This window comes from Choristoneura fumiferana, chromosome 3 (genome assembly GCF_025370935.1).
Source record: "Choristoneura fumiferana chromosome 3, NRCan_CFum_1, whole genome shotgun sequence".
In the NCBI taxonomy this organism is placed as follows: Eukaryota; Metazoa; Arthropoda; class Insecta; order Lepidoptera; family Tortricidae; genus Choristoneura; species Choristoneura fumiferana.
Genome location: NC_133474.1, coordinates 22,832,265 through 22,852,311, shown reverse-complemented (window position 1 = coordinate 22,852,311; position 20,047 = coordinate 22,832,265). Strand labels below are relative to the sequence as shown.

The following is a 20,047-nucleotide window of genomic DNA, read 5'->3' as shown; positions in this document are numbered from 1 at the left end:
TTCGTAGACAATCGTAGCGTTTCTATGTACAACCGAAAAAGGGATTTAATTCGAAAAAAAAAAAGTAACAACAAGGCTTTCACACAAAGCTATATCCTAACCCCCTTATTCATAAAAAATCCTTAATTGAGGTTTGATCGGTCTGTTACTTAGCAGACTGATTAAGCTTGTTAGACGGTTGTCAAGAAGTATGATTCATAAACGCTTGCTAGCAGTCTGCTAGTTGTTGAGCTGCTGATAGACGGATTAGACGCGTTATGTTGGCCACCTTGACAAATCAAAGACAAAAAATGGCCTAATCGATAATTTAAAAAAAAATTGACAGCAGTGACAGCAAATTAGCAGGAAAAAAAATAAAAAGCGAGATGTTTGTTTTCCCGCCATTTCCGATTCGCATGTTTATGTTGTGCAAAAAGCCATAATTATGTTAATCATCCTAAATTTTTTCATTGTTAATTTATTGTTGCTAATTTAGAGGATTTTTAAATACAAATTCCTGAAAATAAATTTTCCAGTTTTTTTTTTTAATCTTTGCGTAGCCCTGCCTTCACTATAAATATCTTCGGTATGGTTTTTTGCTCTTGTCAAAGTCAGCTGTTCAAACTTGTGGCGGCCATTTTGTGACTTAGCAGGGAGATAAAGGAGGGTCTACGGTCCTCTAACTTTAGCAGAGCCTTGATCGACTGATTAGCGCTAACAGACGTTTATGAATCATGTTTTTTAGCATCGGGCCTTCAAGGAGCCTTCAAGGAGGCTCTAACTTTTTATGAATAAGGGGGTAAGACTATACCAAAGTGAGCAATCAAGCTAACCAATAAAATCTTTCTTCTTCGCATGTCATCCTCATGAATTGTTTAATTTTGGGTCCTTGCAACTTACAACATATTCTTTTGTTAAATTACAATGTTCCTTCAATTATCTTAAGACTCTAGTATGCCCTGTTTTAGATATCTGGCATCATACCTGTCCACTTGCTTCTTTGAGCTCCTCTGAAAACCAATCCAATTCAAAAGTGAATCCAATCCTGTTTCCGCTTAATGGAAGCCTTGCAAGCCTGGTGTGAAAGCCGCGTCAGTTACCCCCCTACCTGAATCCTCCTTTTCTCCCCCAGAGCCACTGACGCCGCACTTGACGTTTACTTCGCTTTCTCGTGTTCCAAGAGGTCAGCCAGGTTGGAGATCTCTATCTCCTGCACGCGCCGGCCTGAGAACTGGATGTAGTGGACAGGGGTTTCCACGGAGCGCTTACGAATCACTGGAATGTAGGAAGGTGAGGTTAAAGCGGTGAAATGCTTGGATTTTATCAGATGTTTCTGTTGGAATATGCATCTTATACATTAACCTTAGTGAAATAAGTATTTTAAACAATTACTTTGCTCACTCGCGACCTTACTGTAGCTACGTCTATACAACAAATGTGTGTTCATGCAGCTCCTCCACCTCCACACTTTAATAACACCCACAAATCACACATACTCAACTATTACCACCAGCAGACTACTCTGACGCGTTTCAAACTCCACCAGAGTTCTTCTTCAGAGAAACAACACCATTCACCATGTTACCAGATATTAAACGTCTAACGTCTTAAAGTACTTGGAATCGACATCTCAGACCAAAGCAAGGCTATTAAATACAACTCTTCTTGGAATTTTTTAGACTTGTATGCTTTAAAAAAAAAAGAGCTAAAAGGGTAGTCTTTTGGAAAGCTAATGGGGGTAGATATTATATAGCCACTGGTTACTCACAGGGCTGCGGGTCTGGACGCAGGTGGTAGACGGGCTTGGCGCGGCAATGATCGGGCAGGGCGTGGCGTAGGGCCGGCAGCACAGCCCGCAGCGAGCTGCGCACGCGCGTCACGTCGAAGTCGCCGCCAGCCTCGATGCTGAGCACGAACGCGTCCGGGGCCAGCACTAGTTCAGGGTCCAGCTCCATGGTGAAACAGCGCTCGAGGTCCACTATGCCTGGATATCAATTACGTCGGGAATAATGAAATCCGAGGCCTTAAGACCCATTTAGACTATGCGAGCGAGAACTAGCATGCAAGTTTCATTACATTGCGGTATTTGTTTGATCAACTTAATTCATTATCCCTCAATACTCCGCAATGTAACGCCACTTGTATGCAAGTTCTTGAATGGTCTAAATGTTTCAGATGACTGACGGATGGACGGAACATGAGTGACAATACCTAATAGGATTCAATTTGTCACCCTTCGGGTATGGAACCCTAAACAGTTTGAGCATGGCTGCTCCAGGTCTAAATGGGACTTTAGTGTCTAACGAACTCGGACTTCTCAATTTCTTTCACCATTTCCTTCTGTCACACGGTATAGAATGTCGATAGACAGAGATAGTTATAGTGAATTCAGTCGCGAGCGCCCAGGAGTTGTACACTACGGCCATCGCTTATCTACCACACGTTTTAAATATCCTCGTTGAGTTTCTTGCTGGATTCTTCTCAACAGAGGTTTTTCCGAACCGGTGGTAGATTTTTTTTGACATTCATAAGTGCTTGTTATAGCCTAAATTGAATAAAGATATTTTGACTTTGACTGCGTGCGTATCTGCTTACGTGTAGTTTTACAACTGATGGTTTCAACTTTTTGTTTTATTTCAACGAATTAGGTCAGAAGCTCTAAATTATCCAATGCCATACTTGGTTTGGATAAGTATTTAACTAAATGTAAACAAACTTCAGCTGCCAGATTTGGCACATTCAAGGATTTTAAACGTCTTTAACCGACTTCAAAAAAGGAGGAGGTTATCAATCCAGTTGTATTTTTTTATGTTTGTTACCTTAGAACTCCGTCATTTACGAACCGATAACAAGTATTTCACGGGTTGAATTTCAATTACCTTATCACAGTTGCTAAGCAATTTATGTTCTTCGTAATGCATTGGTAAAATGGAACGGGTGGTGAAGCACCAGGAATAATGAACGTCTCTGCATCGGAAAAAGCAATCTTTCGTAAAAGGTGACGAGCAGTTGACATTAAACTATTGTACCTTAGATTATTTACACTAAAAAGCGTGAAAAAAAATCATAACAAAAAATTGAACCCACTACTACAAAAAACCATGAAAATCATTTTCTACCAGTCTGAAGTCGGTGCCTCAGCACGAGCCAGCAGGAGTGGACCTTTAGTCGTCTACCTCACCTACATACTATACATTGGGCTTCAATCACTCGTGCTGGCTCATGTTGAGGCACCGACTTCAGACTGGTAGATTTTTTTTTCATGATTTTTTTGCTGTCCGTTCAATTTTTTGTTAAGTATAAAAAAAAACTTATCTATCATTGTAATACAAACTTGACTAGTGTATTTTAATACAGAAACTTACTTACTTTTATTAATATTTTTAATTTGTCTAATTTTAATGTATTTTTATGTAAAGTCAAAGTAAAGTATACAGAAATGTAAATGTTTAGATACTAGTTTAATGGGGGAATTTCAATATTTAAGACACCAATTGACGTTGTTTTGTATACATTTAATGAAATACCTATCCAAAGCAAGTATAGTTACACGTCGCACTATCCCTAAAAATTTGTGAAATATTAAAGCAGTTTCATTTAAAATCATAGAAGTTGGTTACCAATTCCGCATTTCAGAAAGAGAAATGTAAACACATTAGTGACGTTTGCATGTCTTAATAGTACATTGTGTCTTAAGGGCGGTAAATAAGGAATTACGAACGAGAGTCTATTAGAAGCCCGAAGTCGAAGACTGAGGGCTTTAATGAGTCGATGTTCGTAATTCTAGTACCGCCCATGCGACATACAATGTTTTTCATCACATTTGCAAGTAAAATTTTATATTTGTAAAAGAAAAAATATAGTTCTACCAAATATTGGCGATACCTTAGGCTGTGCTCTTGGCAACGTCGCCCTCTACCTCCCTCAGCATGCGCCGCAACGTGCGTGTGCATGTGGTCCTGCAGCAGCGCGCGCAGCGCCATCAGTACGGGCACCGACTCATTGACCGACCTTGGGCTTCATGACAAGAAAATGTGTACGCGCAACGACTCATTTACAGACCACGGGTTTCATGACAAGCACATTAAGGTCGAGGGTTTTATTTGGGGGGTTGCAACTAAGGTAGCCTGCATGTTACGACACTGTTTACGAGCAAGTGTGATGAAAAAATAGAAATAAGCTCGGCGCTGGTTTTCCATTGGAAACATTTTACGTACAATTCAACATAAAAAACCACAGAGCTGTCTTCTTTATTTTCTGTTCAGCTACACTTAAAATATATCACAAACCACAACAACTAAGTACCTAAACTAAAAATATACAACTTTAAACGACTTTTCTGTGAAATTATTCCTCATAGTATCTTCAAGTACTAAAATATTCCTTATTAGATACGTTTATCTGACGCCAACTAATACCCATAGAACAAGCTTTTATAAGATTGTGACTAAGTAAACTCACCAGTCATATTAGCGCCAAAGTCGTGTATGAAGCTGGTTTGACGTCCGTTGTCGAACACCGTGATCTTTTCCACAGTATCCCCTATGTCCAGCTCCTCGCGCAGGAAGTTGAACAGTCCATCGGTGGTGGCATCGTCTCCGGTGCTGAACACCTGCACGTCCGGGTCCGAGGACCAGCGGAGCGGCATCACGCGGTAGTTCGGCTCGATCAGCTGCGATTCCTGCAACTGTACGTTACAGAGTGAAAGACCATGGTCTTTGTCTACAGGACGGTTTGGCCGGATTCTGCCTTATCACACAATTATAGTGTGCCAAATGTTTCATTTGCCAACTGTTTTATTTTCTCCGAAACCAAAATGTTTTCTCAGTGTTTTTTTATGTCTTCATAGAACACAGTAGGTTAGGTTAGGTTTTTTTATGAAAGTTCCGAATAAAATATAGCTTCAGAGACAATCCTGAGTTGGCAAATGAAACATTTGGGAAACGTGAGTTGGGAACCCGGTTTGGCAGCCTGTGATGGCTTCTACAATTTGCCCGAAGGTCGGTCAGAAAGGGACTGTGGTTTAGCTTTTAGGCTCGTTGTGCACTGGCAATTGGTCGCAAAGTCTCATTTATCGGGTAACAGTAGACCATTGGCGTGCAGTGGATCAATTCAAGGATAGGCAGCTGCTAGTTCTGCGCCAGCAGCAGCGCCAGCCCACCGCAGCAGAGTAGACCCAGCGTATCTACTTATCTACTTGGTGCAATGGAGATCGAGCAGAAACTCTAGTACTGGTAAACACAACTGATAATCTTATGCCTATGCCTACCTAAAACATAAGTATGAACGAAATTCCCCGTTCTACTCATAAAGTCTTTCCTTCAATTCTGAACCTACGTATACTTTGATTTCAATGGATGGGTATAGAGCAGAACCCCTAGCAGAGGTAAACACAACTCATAATTTTGACTATGCCAACCTAAAACTTAAGTATAAACAAAATTCCACGCTCTACTCATAGTCTCTCCTTCAATTCTGGACTCCCGGACTTTGGTGTCACGGGAATAGAGCAGAACTCTTGGTAGCGGTAAATACACGTCTTATTTTTGTGACTGTCAGGTTAAAACATCATTTTGACAATGCCTCCCTAAAACCTAAGTATCACCAAAATTCCCCGCTCTTCCAGTGGACCCCCGCTCTACTAACATCACTCCTTGAATCCTGGACCTACCTGCTTGGTATCAATGGGGATAGAACAGAATCCCTGGTAGCGGTGCTGCTGCACTGGCTGCAGACAGCGCCGGAACAGGTACATCCCGGAGTAGATGCCCAGCACAGACAGGAGCACCACGAGGAGCCCCATGCTCAGGCTGCTACAGGGGTGCGGCTTCGGGGTATACGTCTCCACCTTCTCCTGAGGACAGAACCGCGGGCACGATGCAATACGCACAAAATAGGTTCTCTATATTTTTGGAGAAATATTATTCCCAAATGTTTAATTTAGCAAAATGTTTCAGTCCAACTCACGATTTTCTCGGAAACCATATTTCATAAAACAAACCTAACTTGGTGTGTGCTATAAAACCTTTTTAACGCATTCACTGCCACGGACGCATATATGCGTCACCGTGACTTTCACCCTGTGCCGCTGTCATAATTATTCATACATTTTGAACGCACATAGAGCTACCGTACAACGGCTAACCGATAGTGTCTTTTCCAACCTCGACATTGGCGGAATCATCGATAGTATCGATGGAGCTATACTTTCAAGAATTTAATTGATTGAACGCACATGTGCGTCGGTGGCAAGTCAAGCCAGGTGGCAGTGAATGCGTTAAGTATAAAACCATAAGGTGCACAATGATTTACGCATGTGAAATCCCAAAAAGTCAACTGGTAGACTGGTTTCACGGAATTATAATATTTATTTAAGTTAATTAGGCTTCCTTTGAATAACATAACGTTTTAAATGCTCCTTTGAATAAGTACTTGAATAGTCCTGTATGCGTGTATATGAAATCTGTTTATAAATATTTACGTAAAATGTTCCTTTTGTCACACACACAGGACAAAATTTCCGAAGTCATTATTTCATATACGCATTGATAGAAGAATAATAAATAATTGGGTTTTCCTGTTTATTACCACAAACGTTTTTAAATAGTTATACTTATATTTTATTCATATGAATAATGAGGCATTCGATTAAATTTATATGAGTAATGCTATTTTGACTGACGACATTTTGCGGAAGCCAGAGACGAGTGGAAGAAGAAAGGGGAGGCCTTTGCCCCGCAGTAGGACACTATATAGGCTATTAAAAAAAAAATGCTATTTAATTATTGACGTAAAAGAACAAAGATTAGGCTAATAAGGCTAAGGATATCATTGGGAATAAGAAAAAAAACACTAGCAAGATTTGTTACAGTTTAAGTACGTAACTAACAAGTGAGGGTAATAAAGGCGTTTATAGGCTTATAAAGGTGTAAACTTGGTCTTAATTAATGAAAACTAGCCAAGTGCGAGTCAGTTGTAGAGTAGGGTTCTGAACTTATGCGGCAAATGATTATAATATTATTATAGTTTAATTAACAATGAAGTGTTAGGTATGTTTTAAGATAATGTAATGCGATGTTTAAATGCTCGAGTTGTATTATAATTTCCTTAGATACCTTTTGTATAAAAAACATTACACTTGTAACCTAGCTTAGACATAACAACAAAATTTTACTTACTACCTAGACCTAAGATTTTTCCATGTTTATATTAGTTACCTTTCTTTTCTAACTATATATTTTTTTATGAATAAATGAATTTGAAAAATGTTTTACATTAATTTTTAATCTACTACTGCTCCTCTTTTACAAGTTTTTATTTAAGTTGTTAAGTCGACACGTTTCCCACGTAATCTATAAATACACTCATACAAAGCTTTCACTTGACGAACTACATTATTTGTACCTATACTTCGTTTTTTTTTAGCATTAGAAAAAAGGTAAGCTATCTTGATGTGTCCTTTTATTGAAAAGCACTTTTGAAAAGTAAATCACAGCAAATATGTAACAATTAGCAGGAGCATATGATCATTTACATGCTTTTAGGGTTCCGTAGCCAAAATGGCAAAAACGGAACCCCTTATAGTTTCGCCATGTCTGTCTGTCTGTCTGTCCGTCCGCGGCTTTGCTCAGGGCAATTTGACTATTAATGCTAGAAAGCTGTAATTTTGCACGAATATATATATGTAAACTATGCCGACAAAATGGTATAATAAAAAAAACAATTTTTTTTAGAGTACCTCCCATAGACGTAAAGTGGGGGTGATTTTGTTTTCTCATCCAACCTTGTAGTGTGGGATATTGTTGGATAGGTCTTTTAAAACCATTAGGGGGTTGCTAAAACGATTTTTCGATTCAGTGATATGTTTGCAAAATATTCAACACAAAAGTGCAAATTTTCATTAAAATCGAGCGTCCCCCCCCCCTCTAAAATCTAAACCGGTGGGTGGAAAAATTTGAAAAAATTCGGAATGGTAGTAAGTACGAGTATATCAAACTTACAAGGCTATAACGGTTAAGTTTTCTTGAGAATTATTAGTAGTTTAAGAGTAAATAGCAGCCTAAGGTATAAAATATACCTAAACTTGGAAGATAAACGAATAAATACTACGCGGACGGACCCGCAGTAACAGCTCGTTGGAAATAAATTTATTTCCAAACCAATTTTTTATTCCGATTTGCCGATGTAGCTACTTTAATATCGATACCTTGGGGCTCAAAGGGCGTAAAGGCACTCTTTATGGCATCTTAATACAGTTTTTTTTCTCCATCGATCTGTATAATCCACGCAAAGAAATTCGTTCAAAAATGTCCTTTATGATCTGTGTTGTTTTAGTCCCTAAACACAATTATTTTCAAAATTTGAGATATAAGAACAAAAAAAATTACTTCGTATAAATCATCAAGGCAGTAAGTATAAAGTATGTTAAAAAACACCGGTATTAAAGCGACCCATATTTTTACACTCCCTTTATTAAGACTCCCTTCCCCTTCTCTCCTCTCCCTTCTCCCTTTATTAAAAATTTAAGACATACGGCGTAAAAGCTGTAATTTATTCAAGTGTCCTTTACGACCACCAAATATTTAACCGTTTATTTTGATTTCTTAAAACTCCAGACTAATATAATCAAAAGCATGGAATACTTAATACGATTTTTTTACTCTTTGAAACGGCCTAATTTATTGCCATAAGAAGAAGTTGAACTTTCTTATACGACCCATTGAAAGCAAAATTTGTGATAATGTTACCTTTACACCCATGTGAACCAAAATAAGCCAAGTTTACTAAGTCTTAAAGTACCGACATCTGATTCAATTCTCCTTCCAACCATACAGTTTGCATCCAATTGGAGTATATTAACAAAAACTACAAGAAATTCTAAGCTCTTCATCAATAGAAGACTTTTATATAACACACATATATACCAAAACAAAACACAACATACAAAACTAAACAAAACTATATTTTGTTTCCAGTTTTTTGCTTCTCCTGAAAAGTTGTGTTTTGTGCTTTACGCCCTTTGAGCCCCAAGGTATCGATATGGTGGCGAACGTTCCATTCCAATTCCAATTCAATACACGATCAATTGATTCCACTTAAGAGGTCAGAAATTATATTTATTCACTACCTGCCATTAAAGACTACGAATCTAAATGCATAATTGAATTGAGTATCTGCAAAAATAAAATACAATAGGTATGCGACAGCACGAGATGGCTTACACGCAATCGATTTTAAGCCCTATTGTTGTCCCTTACGGAGTATAAGCAATCGTGTAAGCCCATCGCGTACTGTACTGTACCAGTTTATTTATTTGTGGTCTTTTTATGCATAACAACAAAACTCAACTTTATTTAATTCTTCGTCATTAAAAAATAACTATTTATCAATAATATACAAACTAAATCTCTAGTACCTACCTCTTCCACAAAAATACTTTCATCAGCGACTGGACATTTGGCCATGTCCTTCTTTATCTGCACGAAGACGTTGGGCTTCGTTAAGATAGTCATGGTGATGGATTCGCGTAATTTTTTGATTTAAAATATTTAAACCAATTTAGCAAATACTTTTATTTGTAACTGCGTATATGAGATCCCCGACGCGCAACCAAACTGCGCGGGGGATAAAGGAAGAAAATTCACCCTCCCGCCCACTGCATACATCAATAACCATAATGTTGCCAACGTTGAAAATAATATTATTTAGGACTGCTAGCCCTATACCACGAAGTGCAAAACTCGAACTTCGTATGTTGCCGTCCCGCTGACACATGTCATTTTATACGCGAGTGAAAGAGACGGTGCGATACGAACGAACTTCGATTTGAGAGTTTCATAGTAGCCCCTCTGCCACAGATTAAGAGTAATAGTTAGTTCGTCTATCCACCACTAGATGTCACTACTATCTGAGATCAAAACCGGTAAAACGGAACAACACTAGAAAAAAAGACCACAAATCCGTTGAGTCTATGTATTTATTTAGTCTATCTTGTCTCTCTCCACATTCACAAAGAAAGACAAAAAAAAAGTATAATTGTACGGGCGACGGAGTTGTAATATTTCCGTGTTAAATAGGTTAATGAATCAGCAACATATAAAGTGCCGTTAAAACATGTTTTTTTAGTTCCCAGTAGCATTATTTTAAGTTAATTCTTTATTTTATTGTGTGATATCCACGTTTGTAAAGCTCGGTGTACGGGCACAAATAAAATGGCGACTGACCCTACGAAAAACCGCATGCAAGTTTTTAAGAACACAGGAAAAGATGTCGACGTAAGTATTTCATCATATCTCTATCGAATCTCATGTAGAATCTGGTCCGGGATGATTATTAATGAGCATCGTTTGAATTGCTCGCTTGCAGGAAATGCGCAGGCGGAGGAATGAAGTGACAGTCGAGCTCAGAAAGAATAAACGAGAGGAGACCCTGCAGAAGCGGCGCAATGTGCCGATCGGCGATTCTACGGATGAGGAGGAGATCGAGAGGACTCTTGCGGCTACCGACTTGAAGAAGCTAGTGTTGAACGCCGCGGGCGGGGACAGTCCCGAGGTGCAGCTGGCAGCTGTACAGCAGTGCCGCAAGCTGCTGTCGTCAGACAAGAACCCGCCCATCGACGAGCTCATCGCCACCGGCATCCTGCCCGTGCTCGTGGGCTGCCTGAGCCGTGCCGACCGCCCCACGCTGCAGTTCGAGGCTGCTTGGGCGCTCACTAACATCGCTTCTGGCACCTCCGCGCAGACCAACAAGGTACATAGCGTGAAATAAATTGAGAGCAGTGTAGGTGTTATAAATATTTAGTCAAAACTGAAGTAGTGTCAACAATATTGGTGTATGTTTTGAAATTTTTATTATACATAAATTATCAGGCGGGCAGTTGGGGGCAAGTGATAGGTGCCTGTATTTGGCTGTTCTTTGGTCAAGCATTCTTTGTACTGTTAATGTGTTGGTCTAGCTGGTTCTTAAATTGATTGTCTAGCGGTACCTTTACTTTGATCATGAAATAATTACAATAAACAACACCTGAATACCATTGCTGGCTGTGATATTCATGAAGTCATCTGAAGTACCGAAATAAACTAATAACCCATCGAAACTGCTGTCAATTTAACATATTTATGATTTTGGATTTAATGAAGTGATGACTGATTTGCTGTGAAATTTTACCACACAGGCGCTGAAAGGTTAGGATTTAACAGAAATTTTAATACAGGTTGTCCATGCTGGTGCAGTGCCGTGCTTCCTGCAGCTCCTGATGTCTCCACATGAAAATGTGTGCGAGCAAGCTGTCTGGGCACTCGGCAACATTATTGGAGACGGGCCAGTTCTCCGAGACTTTGTGATTGAGCTGGGGATGGTGCAGCCTCTGCTTAGCTTCATAAAGCCAGATATACCCATCTCCTTTCTGCGTAATGTCACTTGGGTCATTGTGAACCTGTGTCGGAGTAAGGACCCTCCCCCGCCAGTCAAGACTATCCAGGAAATACTGCCCGCCCTCAATATACTCATCATGCACACTGACATTAATGTAAGTACAATTTAATTAATCAATTTAATATATTAACATAATTTCCTAAAGGGTTTGACTGAAGCTTAAGTTTCTGTAGACACATTTTGAGGATTCCATGTAAAAAAAAATATTATTCGCACCTTTAAAATTAAACGGAAACAATTCGAAATATTCACAGTTCCAAAATAATTTTAAAGTAATAAAATTTCGAATTATAGGAAAGTGCACTTTAATCTTTCATTAGTGTTAGTCAAGTTGATGGATGCCTGTGATGAGTCAGTCACTTTCTTGAATTCCATTATGTTGTTTGTTGGTAATAAAACCTGTTTGGTGGCTTGGGACTTTGTTTCTTTAGGTTTGTTTGCATTCAATGTAAAGTTTTCCCAATTTAGAATGTTGATTTTGTATAGTAAAGAAAATTACTTTGAGAAATTTGTAAATTCATGAAATTTTTCACATAATGGAAATGAAAACAAAATTCAATAGTTTTGAAAAAAAACAGCATGGCTCAGACTGAATTTTACTCATCATTAGTTTTGCAGAAGTATTACTAAGACTAAGTTAGTTCTGCCTAAATCCTCTGAATCTGCTCACAATAATTGCAACAAATTATTTTAATATTTTCTTTGATTACATAATAAAAAGATGATGATTGTCATTCTGACACTCCTAGCTCAGTGAGGAAAAGTAGATTGTTGCACCAAGCAGAAAGTTATTTATTATTGCACAGAGTGCCGATTTGGAGCCCGAGCGTCAGCGAGGGCTTTAGAAAGCACGAGAGCAATATAAATTACTTAATGTGAGGTGCATAATCTGCTTTTCTTTCAACTATTACAGGAATAGTAGACAAAAAAAAAACTCATGCTAAACAATAAGTAGGAAAGAAATGGTACTAGCACTCGATAATTCCATTTTTGTAAGTTTACATTCGCAGTCTCAAAAAATGACTGAAAAATCGCAAGGTTCCCAAATTAGTTTTTTTTTTTATTTTCTTACTTTTTTTTGGCAGAGTTAGTAGCAGATATTTTTACCCGCGATCTGCCAAATTTCTGATGGGCGCCAGGTTGGCCAACCATAGACGCATTTTTTTTTTAAATACGGCCACTTACTATTTTTGGTAGGATTGGTAGCAACCATTTTTTTAACGCAATCTGTCAAATTTCCAACTAAATTACCAACCTAACACTAGATTTTTGTACACTATGCAGGCTAATTTTATAGCAAAAATACATTAGTTTAGTGCGTTTATGATGGAATTAAAGCAAAGTTGGAAGAAATAGTACATTGTGTCTTAAGGGCGGTAAATAAGGAATTACGAACGAGAGTCTATTAGAAGCCCGAAGTCGAAGACTGAGGGCTTTAATGAGTCGATGTTCGTAATTCTGGTACCGCCCGTGCGACATACAATGTTTTTCATCACATTTGCGAGTAAAATTGTATATTTGTAAAAGAAAAACTAATACTTTTTCAAAAATTGCCGATACCGCTGATTGCGCTCTTGGCAGCGCCAGCTCCGCGCCGCCCTCCCCCTCCGCAGCATGTGCATGACGTACGTGTGCAGAACGCGCTCGGAGCAGCAGCACGCCATGCAGTAACAAACTCATTTACCGACCTTGGGCTTCATGACATGAAAATTAGTACGCGCAATGACTCATTTACCGACCACGGCTTTCGTGAGAAGCACATTAAGGTCGAGGGTTTTATTTGGGGGGTTGCAACCAAGATAGCCTGCATGTTACGACTCTGTTTACGAGCAAGTGTGATGAAAAAATATTTTTCTGATCAGATGGGTTTCGAAATTATCTTTATAAAGAGATATCCATATAGATAATCATTTTGATTACACACACAGTTACAACACGTTGTGTAATGACAACAGGATTTTAACATGTACTCATTCATTCACCATTATGATCAGTAATCTGTTCAATCTCCCACCCGATAATACAAACTGAATTTTTGCTATCCGAATTTCGCACTACTTTTAGAGCAATCTGAGCCAGAAATTTTAAGTGAAATCACAAAATATTAGTTCTATCCATACTCCTGCCGCAATCCTTTCTCACCCCGTTTTACGGTAAATAACTTGTTTAAGGGACAACATAATAAAGATAAAAGACTGCCTGTATAGAAAACTGCAAAAAGTGGTGAAACTTAGACAATACTCATTCCAGGTTCTAGTAGACACAGTATGGGCCATAAGCTACCTCACAGACGGTGGCAACGACCAGATCCAGATGGTGATAGAGTCCGGGATCGTGCCGAAGCTGATCCCTCTGCTGTCTCACAAGGATGTCAAAGTGCAAACGGCAGCACTTCGGGCCGTAGGCAACATCGTCACCGGCACCGACGACCAGACACAGGTCGTGCTTAACTGCGACGCACTTTCGCATTTCCCTGCTCTGCTGTCGCACCAGGTAAGGGATGCCTTGATACCGGAAAGCACTAACCGAGTCTATAGTCAATAGTTAAGGATAGAAAAAAAAACGTTTATTCTTGCCTAATCTTAGTTTTCTTTGAACAAACTTACTGCTGATGAAAACACCCTTTTTTGTCGTCTTCATTACACCTGATAATGTGAAGAAGTTGTCTCCGCTACTGCGAAAATGTAAAGGAATCAATGACATTATGTATTGTGTTTCGTCGTTTTGCCCTTCAACATGTCCTACTAAAGCAGCTCGAATGGTAAAAAAAAGATTACAGGCTTTCTTAGGAACTTAGGACTCAGTTGTATGTTGTTGCCAGACACAAAGCTCATTACAACAGTAAACCAATGTCGTTGACACATCGCCTCGTCTTTATAAGGGCCTAAGTAGAACCGATTGATTCAAAAATGACAATCCAATAACATAAGAATTCATAAATCGGATTTACCAAACTTATTAGAGGCCAGTTTCATGGAATGAAATTACATATTCAGTAAGAGATACCAAATACTTTTAACACTGCTCTTGTTACATTTCAGAAAGAGAAAATCTGCAAAGAAGCAGTATGGTTCCTCTCTAACATCACGGCGGGCAACAAGCGGCAGGTCCAGGCGGTCATCGACGCGGGCCTCCTCCCCAAGATCATTGAGAACCTCAGCAAGGGAGAGTTCCAGACGCAGAAGGAGGCTGCCTGGGCCGTCTCCAACCTCAGCATCAGCGGCACCAAGGAACAGGTGGCGACGCTTATCGCCAGCGGCGTCATACCGCCCTTCTGCAATCTGCTCAGCTGCAAGGATACTCAAGTTATCAATGTGAGTTGAATTGTGTAGCCTAATTCCAAAGGCCTCGCTCTTTTTCGCTTCTCTTCCACTTTTCCCATTAAGATCACATCTATGAACTCGTCATGTCATATATGAGATCTTATAAGATGACCAATAATTTTTCCTCCCCGATTCTCTATTGTTTCTATTAACGTTCTCTCAGATTGTTTGTTTATTGATGTGAAAATACCATAATATCATACGACAAATTAACACCAAGGTTGTAAAGACGATCCATAGAGCCGGAAGCAATACCATGCACTCGGTACCGCTCTGCTTTCAGAGCATGACATGAGTTCGTGTGAGCTAACTTTGGGGCGGCAGACGTGAGCTTGCCTTCGGAATCCAAAAGTTTAATGGTTACTTGACCTGAAGTGTAAATTTCAGAATTACGGTGGAAGCAGTCTACACTTCCACTGAACGTCTAAGGACACATCCCTGTAACTTTTATTTCATTGTATACTGTAGTTTTAAGTATTTTATTTGTAATTATTTTATGTTGAAAAAATGACTTTCTGCCAAGTTTCTTGCGGCGCATTCTTCTTGGCAATGATGGTCTTTCCGAAAGCGCTGGTAGTTTTAAAAAATGACGTGTAAAGTGCCATTGCGGCCTATTTACTGCACGGACCTCAAGGTACCTCGCCAATTAGCGTAGCACAGAAAGTCTCATTAGAAGTATCCTAATTTATATTTGGTGTTGTCCAAAATAGTTGTAGGAACATAATGCGAATCAAGCTCTCCTTGATCTTCTTACATAGAGCGGGCATGATGCCTTTACCAAACATCAAAAATTAAAAAGTAACTTTTTGACAGGTGGTGCTCGATGGTCTCAGCAACATGCTGAAGATGGCAGGCGACGGGGCCATGGACGTGGCCAACCTGATCGAGGAGTGCGGGGGCCTCGACCGCATCGAGGCGCTCCAGAGTCACGAGAAGAACGAAATCTATAAGATGGCCTACGACATTATTGAGCAATACTTCGCTGATGAGGTAAGTGGAACAACACCTAGTGATTTTTTTATTTTTTTCCATAATAAGTGTTGATGTCACAGATCATGGAACAAATCGAAAACTTGAATATTGACGTAAGCTCGAGTACAATTCGTTTTTGTAGTTCAAAGGCCATATTTTTTATAAATTGTAGCAAGATCGCTATTTACTCAGATTGTTAACCCTGTGCAAGGTCATTGACATCTTTTTCCTATCAAGGTTTAATAACCGATAGCAGTGTTTATACCAGAATTTTTATGTAAATTTGAATACACATAGTTTACACTCTTTTGATCAGAACTAGTATATACAGTACAGCGTCATATTGAATCGAGTAATCGTTTTTGTAGTTCAAAGGCCATATTTTTTATAAATTGTACCAAGATCGCTATTTACTCAGATTGTTAACCCTGTGCAAGGTCATTGACATCTTTTTCCTATCAAGGTTTAATAACCGATAGCAGTGTTTATACCAGAATTTTTATTGTAAATTTGAATACACATAGTTTACACTCTTGATCAGAACTAGTATATACAGTACAGCGTCATAAATAAATGATCACTTTTGTACCTTGTCAGTTGTCATTTTAACCCGAACCGACCGACTGAAAGCGACAAGGTACAAAAGTGATCACTTATTTATGTCATTGACTGTGCTAGTTGATATCGTCTATAGCAGCGTTTCTTAAAGTGTGTATACCATAATTATTTATTTTAATATTATGGTATTATGCAGTTGCATAGTGCAACTACCATTAAGTTAGCTGTTTAGACTGGGTGCCCCTTATTTCGCATAACATTAATTGTCCTAATATGATTTCGCATAACAGATTTGGCATAAATAATTGTGCATAACAGCGAACTTCCATAATTATAAAAAAGGATAACACTTACTCAGCATAATAATGAATTCGCATAATTGAAATATGCATAACATTGTTAACTATAACTTAAACTGTTATAAATAGAAAACGCATAATTTTATCAAGCAAGTGAATTAGCTTGTTCAGGGCAAAACAGACTCGGTTAGGTTAGGTTCAGAAGGATTTTACTTATAGCAAAAGTTTTTCACTTAATGTAACACTTTATTTATTGTTTGACAAATAAAATTTACAATTTCATTAAAATAATCATTTTATGTTTATACTCTTTTATAATTATGCAAAGTAATGTTATGTTAAATAAATTTATGACAACTTATCGTTATGCCAATCCACATTATGCGCATTTACATTATCCGAATTAATAATAATGCGAAATAACGTTATGCCAATTTCAATTATGACAATTAATTTATGCGAATTAATATAGACCCGTTTAGACTATTTTAGGATTCCGGCAAATATTTAATTTTTAAATTGTGTTCTGTTACCAAAAAAAAATTGAGAATTGCGGATCTCTATGCGGTGGTTCGACTATATTATGAGTGTGGAAAGGCTACTATGGTGCAGACTAGTTTTTAAACGAAGTGCCCTTTGCAGGAGGAGGACGCGACGCTGGTCCCGGCGGCGGCGGAGGCCGGCTTCCAGTTCGACCCGGCGGCGGGCGGCGCGCACGACGGCTTCCACTTCTAGCGCGCCCGAGCCCGCGCCCCCGCCCCCGCCCGCCCCCGCCCCGCCCCGGGCTGGCTTGTCACTGCGGTATCAAGAGTGTACTAGCACGCTTGTAATGTAACGCCGTTTTGGTAAAGCTCGGTTTCAGACTAGCGTTTTCTTCTGCGGGTGTATGGACGTTTTTTTGGTATAGGCGCTTACGCGCGTGCTAAAATCGCACTTGTGCGCGCGTACACGCGCTTCCAAAAACGAGCTTATACGCGCAAATAATACGATATTCTGAAACCGACCTTAGAGTTCACTTTGTCTACAAAGTGTCTTGAAATTAATGCTGAATATGTCAGCAGGTTGGGTTACTTTGACTGAACAACCCTGTATGTTTTTCAGGATTTTTTAATGGTGGTTGATAATAAATGTCTCCATACAGAAATATTCAAAGTGTACTACGGCGTCAAACTACTGTGACTATATATTTAAATAAAAAGTTCTAATCAAAAACTATCATGCGGGTGTTCGGTCGGTTAAACCATTAGCTGAAAGTTTTCTTACCTTTTAATCGCCAATACGTTTTCATTCGTACGTGCACGTATCGCCACCTACACCGAAACTATATGACATTTTGTCGTAATTTCATTTAGACTGCGGCGAAATGAGCTGGATAATTTTTGTCTTATAATTCAGACAATGGCGGTTAAAGGGTTAAGACACAGTGTACAACATACGAGCTCTTTGAAAAGTTGTTACGATAAGTTCCGTATCTTTTGACAAACTAACCCCAGGTGTTTTACGTGAAGCACCTGCCGAGGGAATGCGTTGTCTCGCTCTAACGTGTGCGCTGTCTCGGCTGATTAAACCAACAACAGCACGCGTGAACTTCATATATCGCTCAATGCGTCTCTTTACTGTTAGTTGCATAAAGGCTCACTGAATCGCTGTCTGTACAAAAAGAATCCATTCGGATTAAGCCTACCCAGTTTTTTCTTGAGTTATAGCGTGGATATAACTTTCTGTTCGTTGTTTGAACGTACTGCCAATCTAGTGGTACAAGCGCCTTTAGTCACGCGATCATACGTGATTTCTCAGATATAATACTTTCTACAAGTTACTGTGCGAAATATAGTATTTATTTCCATGACCACTCACCTTGTCGCCGTGCTTCCAACGACTAATCCAGTGATACAGAGACGCGTTGAGCGACGTACGTCATAAGAATCATCACCAAGAATTATAGTTTGTTAATTAAATAGCGCCAGTGATGGATTAGCTATAGCTAAGTTTCGATTGAAACTGATGCATCTAGCAAAGATTTATTGTAGCGTACAATGCTTACCCAGTTCGGCTTTCAAGCTGATTCTGTTCTGCGGTAAAGACACTAGTTTTATTATTAGTAATTACGTGTCAGATAACTTTTTTAGAACTTAAAAAACAGCCAGAGCACGGTGTTTAATGTAATATACCTAAACTTTTCTTGTTTCTCATTTGCGCTAAAACAGTGAAGAGCACAGACAAGACAACTATAACTGCCAAGAGATGAAATAAATTATGGCTAGAATCTACTTGATCACTGACTAGACCGCGTGATCTACCGATCCTAAAACGAGTATCTGTCGTAAATATATTTCTGAATTAATATTCACTTTTCTGTCTTGCCGCGATCGACTGGTTGGCCGCGACTGCTCTATCATGTTCTTCGTTTTTAAATGCACCCAAATGCATACAGTGCTCGATTTTTGTAGTCTAAATGTATCTTTAAGGACGTCACACCGGATGCGTTTGATGTCCTGCGGTCCAGCCAGCTCACTTTGGGTAAATCGGACCGCAGGAAGTGTGACAAGTCCAAACTTTGGCGTAAAAAACATGACCCGAGGACGAGATCAGCATTGAAATCCGACTTAATACACCACCTAAGTGTATCTCTGAGCCGAGAATTGTATTGTTAAGGCGAGGTTTAAGTGAGGCTATCAACGCTAGCCGCCGTCCATCGCGGCGTCACTCATGGCAGCCCTCTTGCGCCTGTTTGGGCGGCGGCCTGGAGAAAAGTTCGTTTGATAACAATATACTCGACGTAAGTAAATTATTGTGAACTAAATGTAATAGACGGTGATATTTGACAGCTGTTTATATGAAGTTAATTATTAATCGGTGATTTTAATGTGATTGCAAACGAGCTTTTCTCGGCGCATTGACTTTGACAGAGACGAGAGGCGTGAGACTAAACGGGGGTTTTATTAAATGTTGTTTTATGTTTATTTAGTCGCCATGTAAAGTACTCGGATGTACCGAGCGCCGCGCGGGCCCGGCGCGGGGCCGCGCGGCGCCGCTAGCTGTAAGCCTACATAAGTAAGCGACTTCACGAGTCGGTCAAGCAAAAAGGCCTTAGCACCGTAATTTTCGTTGTATAATTCGCGTTGTAAAGTAATATAATCGGCTGCCGAGCTCGTCGGTGCTACGGCTTCGTTGTGATAACTCTATTGTGATGAAACTCTATTTGTTTGAATTTTTTCATCTTGTTTTATCGATTTCGTATTACAATAATTTAATGGACAAACATTAAGCGGATAGCTTTCGTAGGCGCCGCGTGAGCGCTTACCATAGCGTATTCTGCTTACCGACCGCTTTTGATATAACATAGTATTTATGTTTCAATTTTAACTCTGAACGTATCCAGTGCCGGGTAGGCTCCATGAAATTATGTTCAGTATGACATTGAGTCCATTTGTATCTATATCAATAAATTCTGTCCAATTTATTTATTAGTTGTTTTATTGA

The 20,047-nt window shown here is 39.3% G+C and overlaps 2 protein-coding genes across 2 annotated transcripts; one reads left to right on the top strand and one right to left on the bottom strand.

Moving 5' to 3' along the window:
- Positions 1 to 447: 447 nt before the first annotated feature.
- LOC141426940 (uncharacterized) lies at positions 448 to 9,625 on the bottom strand. The gene is made up of 5 exons (XM_074086219.1): positions 9,399 to 9,625; positions 5,651 to 5,833; positions 4,441 to 4,666; positions 1,748 to 1,963; positions 448 to 1,254 (listed from the first exon to the last, which is right to left on the bottom strand). The coding sequence occupies exons 1-5, from the start codon at positions 9,489 to 9,491 to the stop codon at positions 1,136 to 1,138; spliced, it is 837 nt and encodes a 278-aa protein (XP_073942320.1). The 5' UTR covers positions 9,492 to 9,625; the 3' UTR covers positions 448 to 1,135.
- Positions 9,626 to 9,962: 337 nt separating this feature from the next.
- Positions 9,963 to 20,027, top strand: Kap-alpha3 (karyopherin alpha3). Its single transcript, XM_074086217.1, has 7 exons — positions 9,963 to 10,253; positions 10,345 to 10,728; positions 11,192 to 11,506; positions 13,663 to 13,905; positions 14,454 to 14,726; positions 15,549 to 15,725; positions 17,207 to 20,027. The coding sequence occupies exons 1-7, from the start codon at positions 10,191 to 10,193 to the stop codon at positions 17,297 to 17,299; spliced, it is 1,548 nt and encodes a 515-aa protein (XP_073942318.1). The 5' UTR covers positions 9,963 to 10,190; the 3' UTR covers positions 17,300 to 20,027.
- The last annotated feature ends 20 nt before the right edge of the window (positions 20,028 to 20,047 follow it).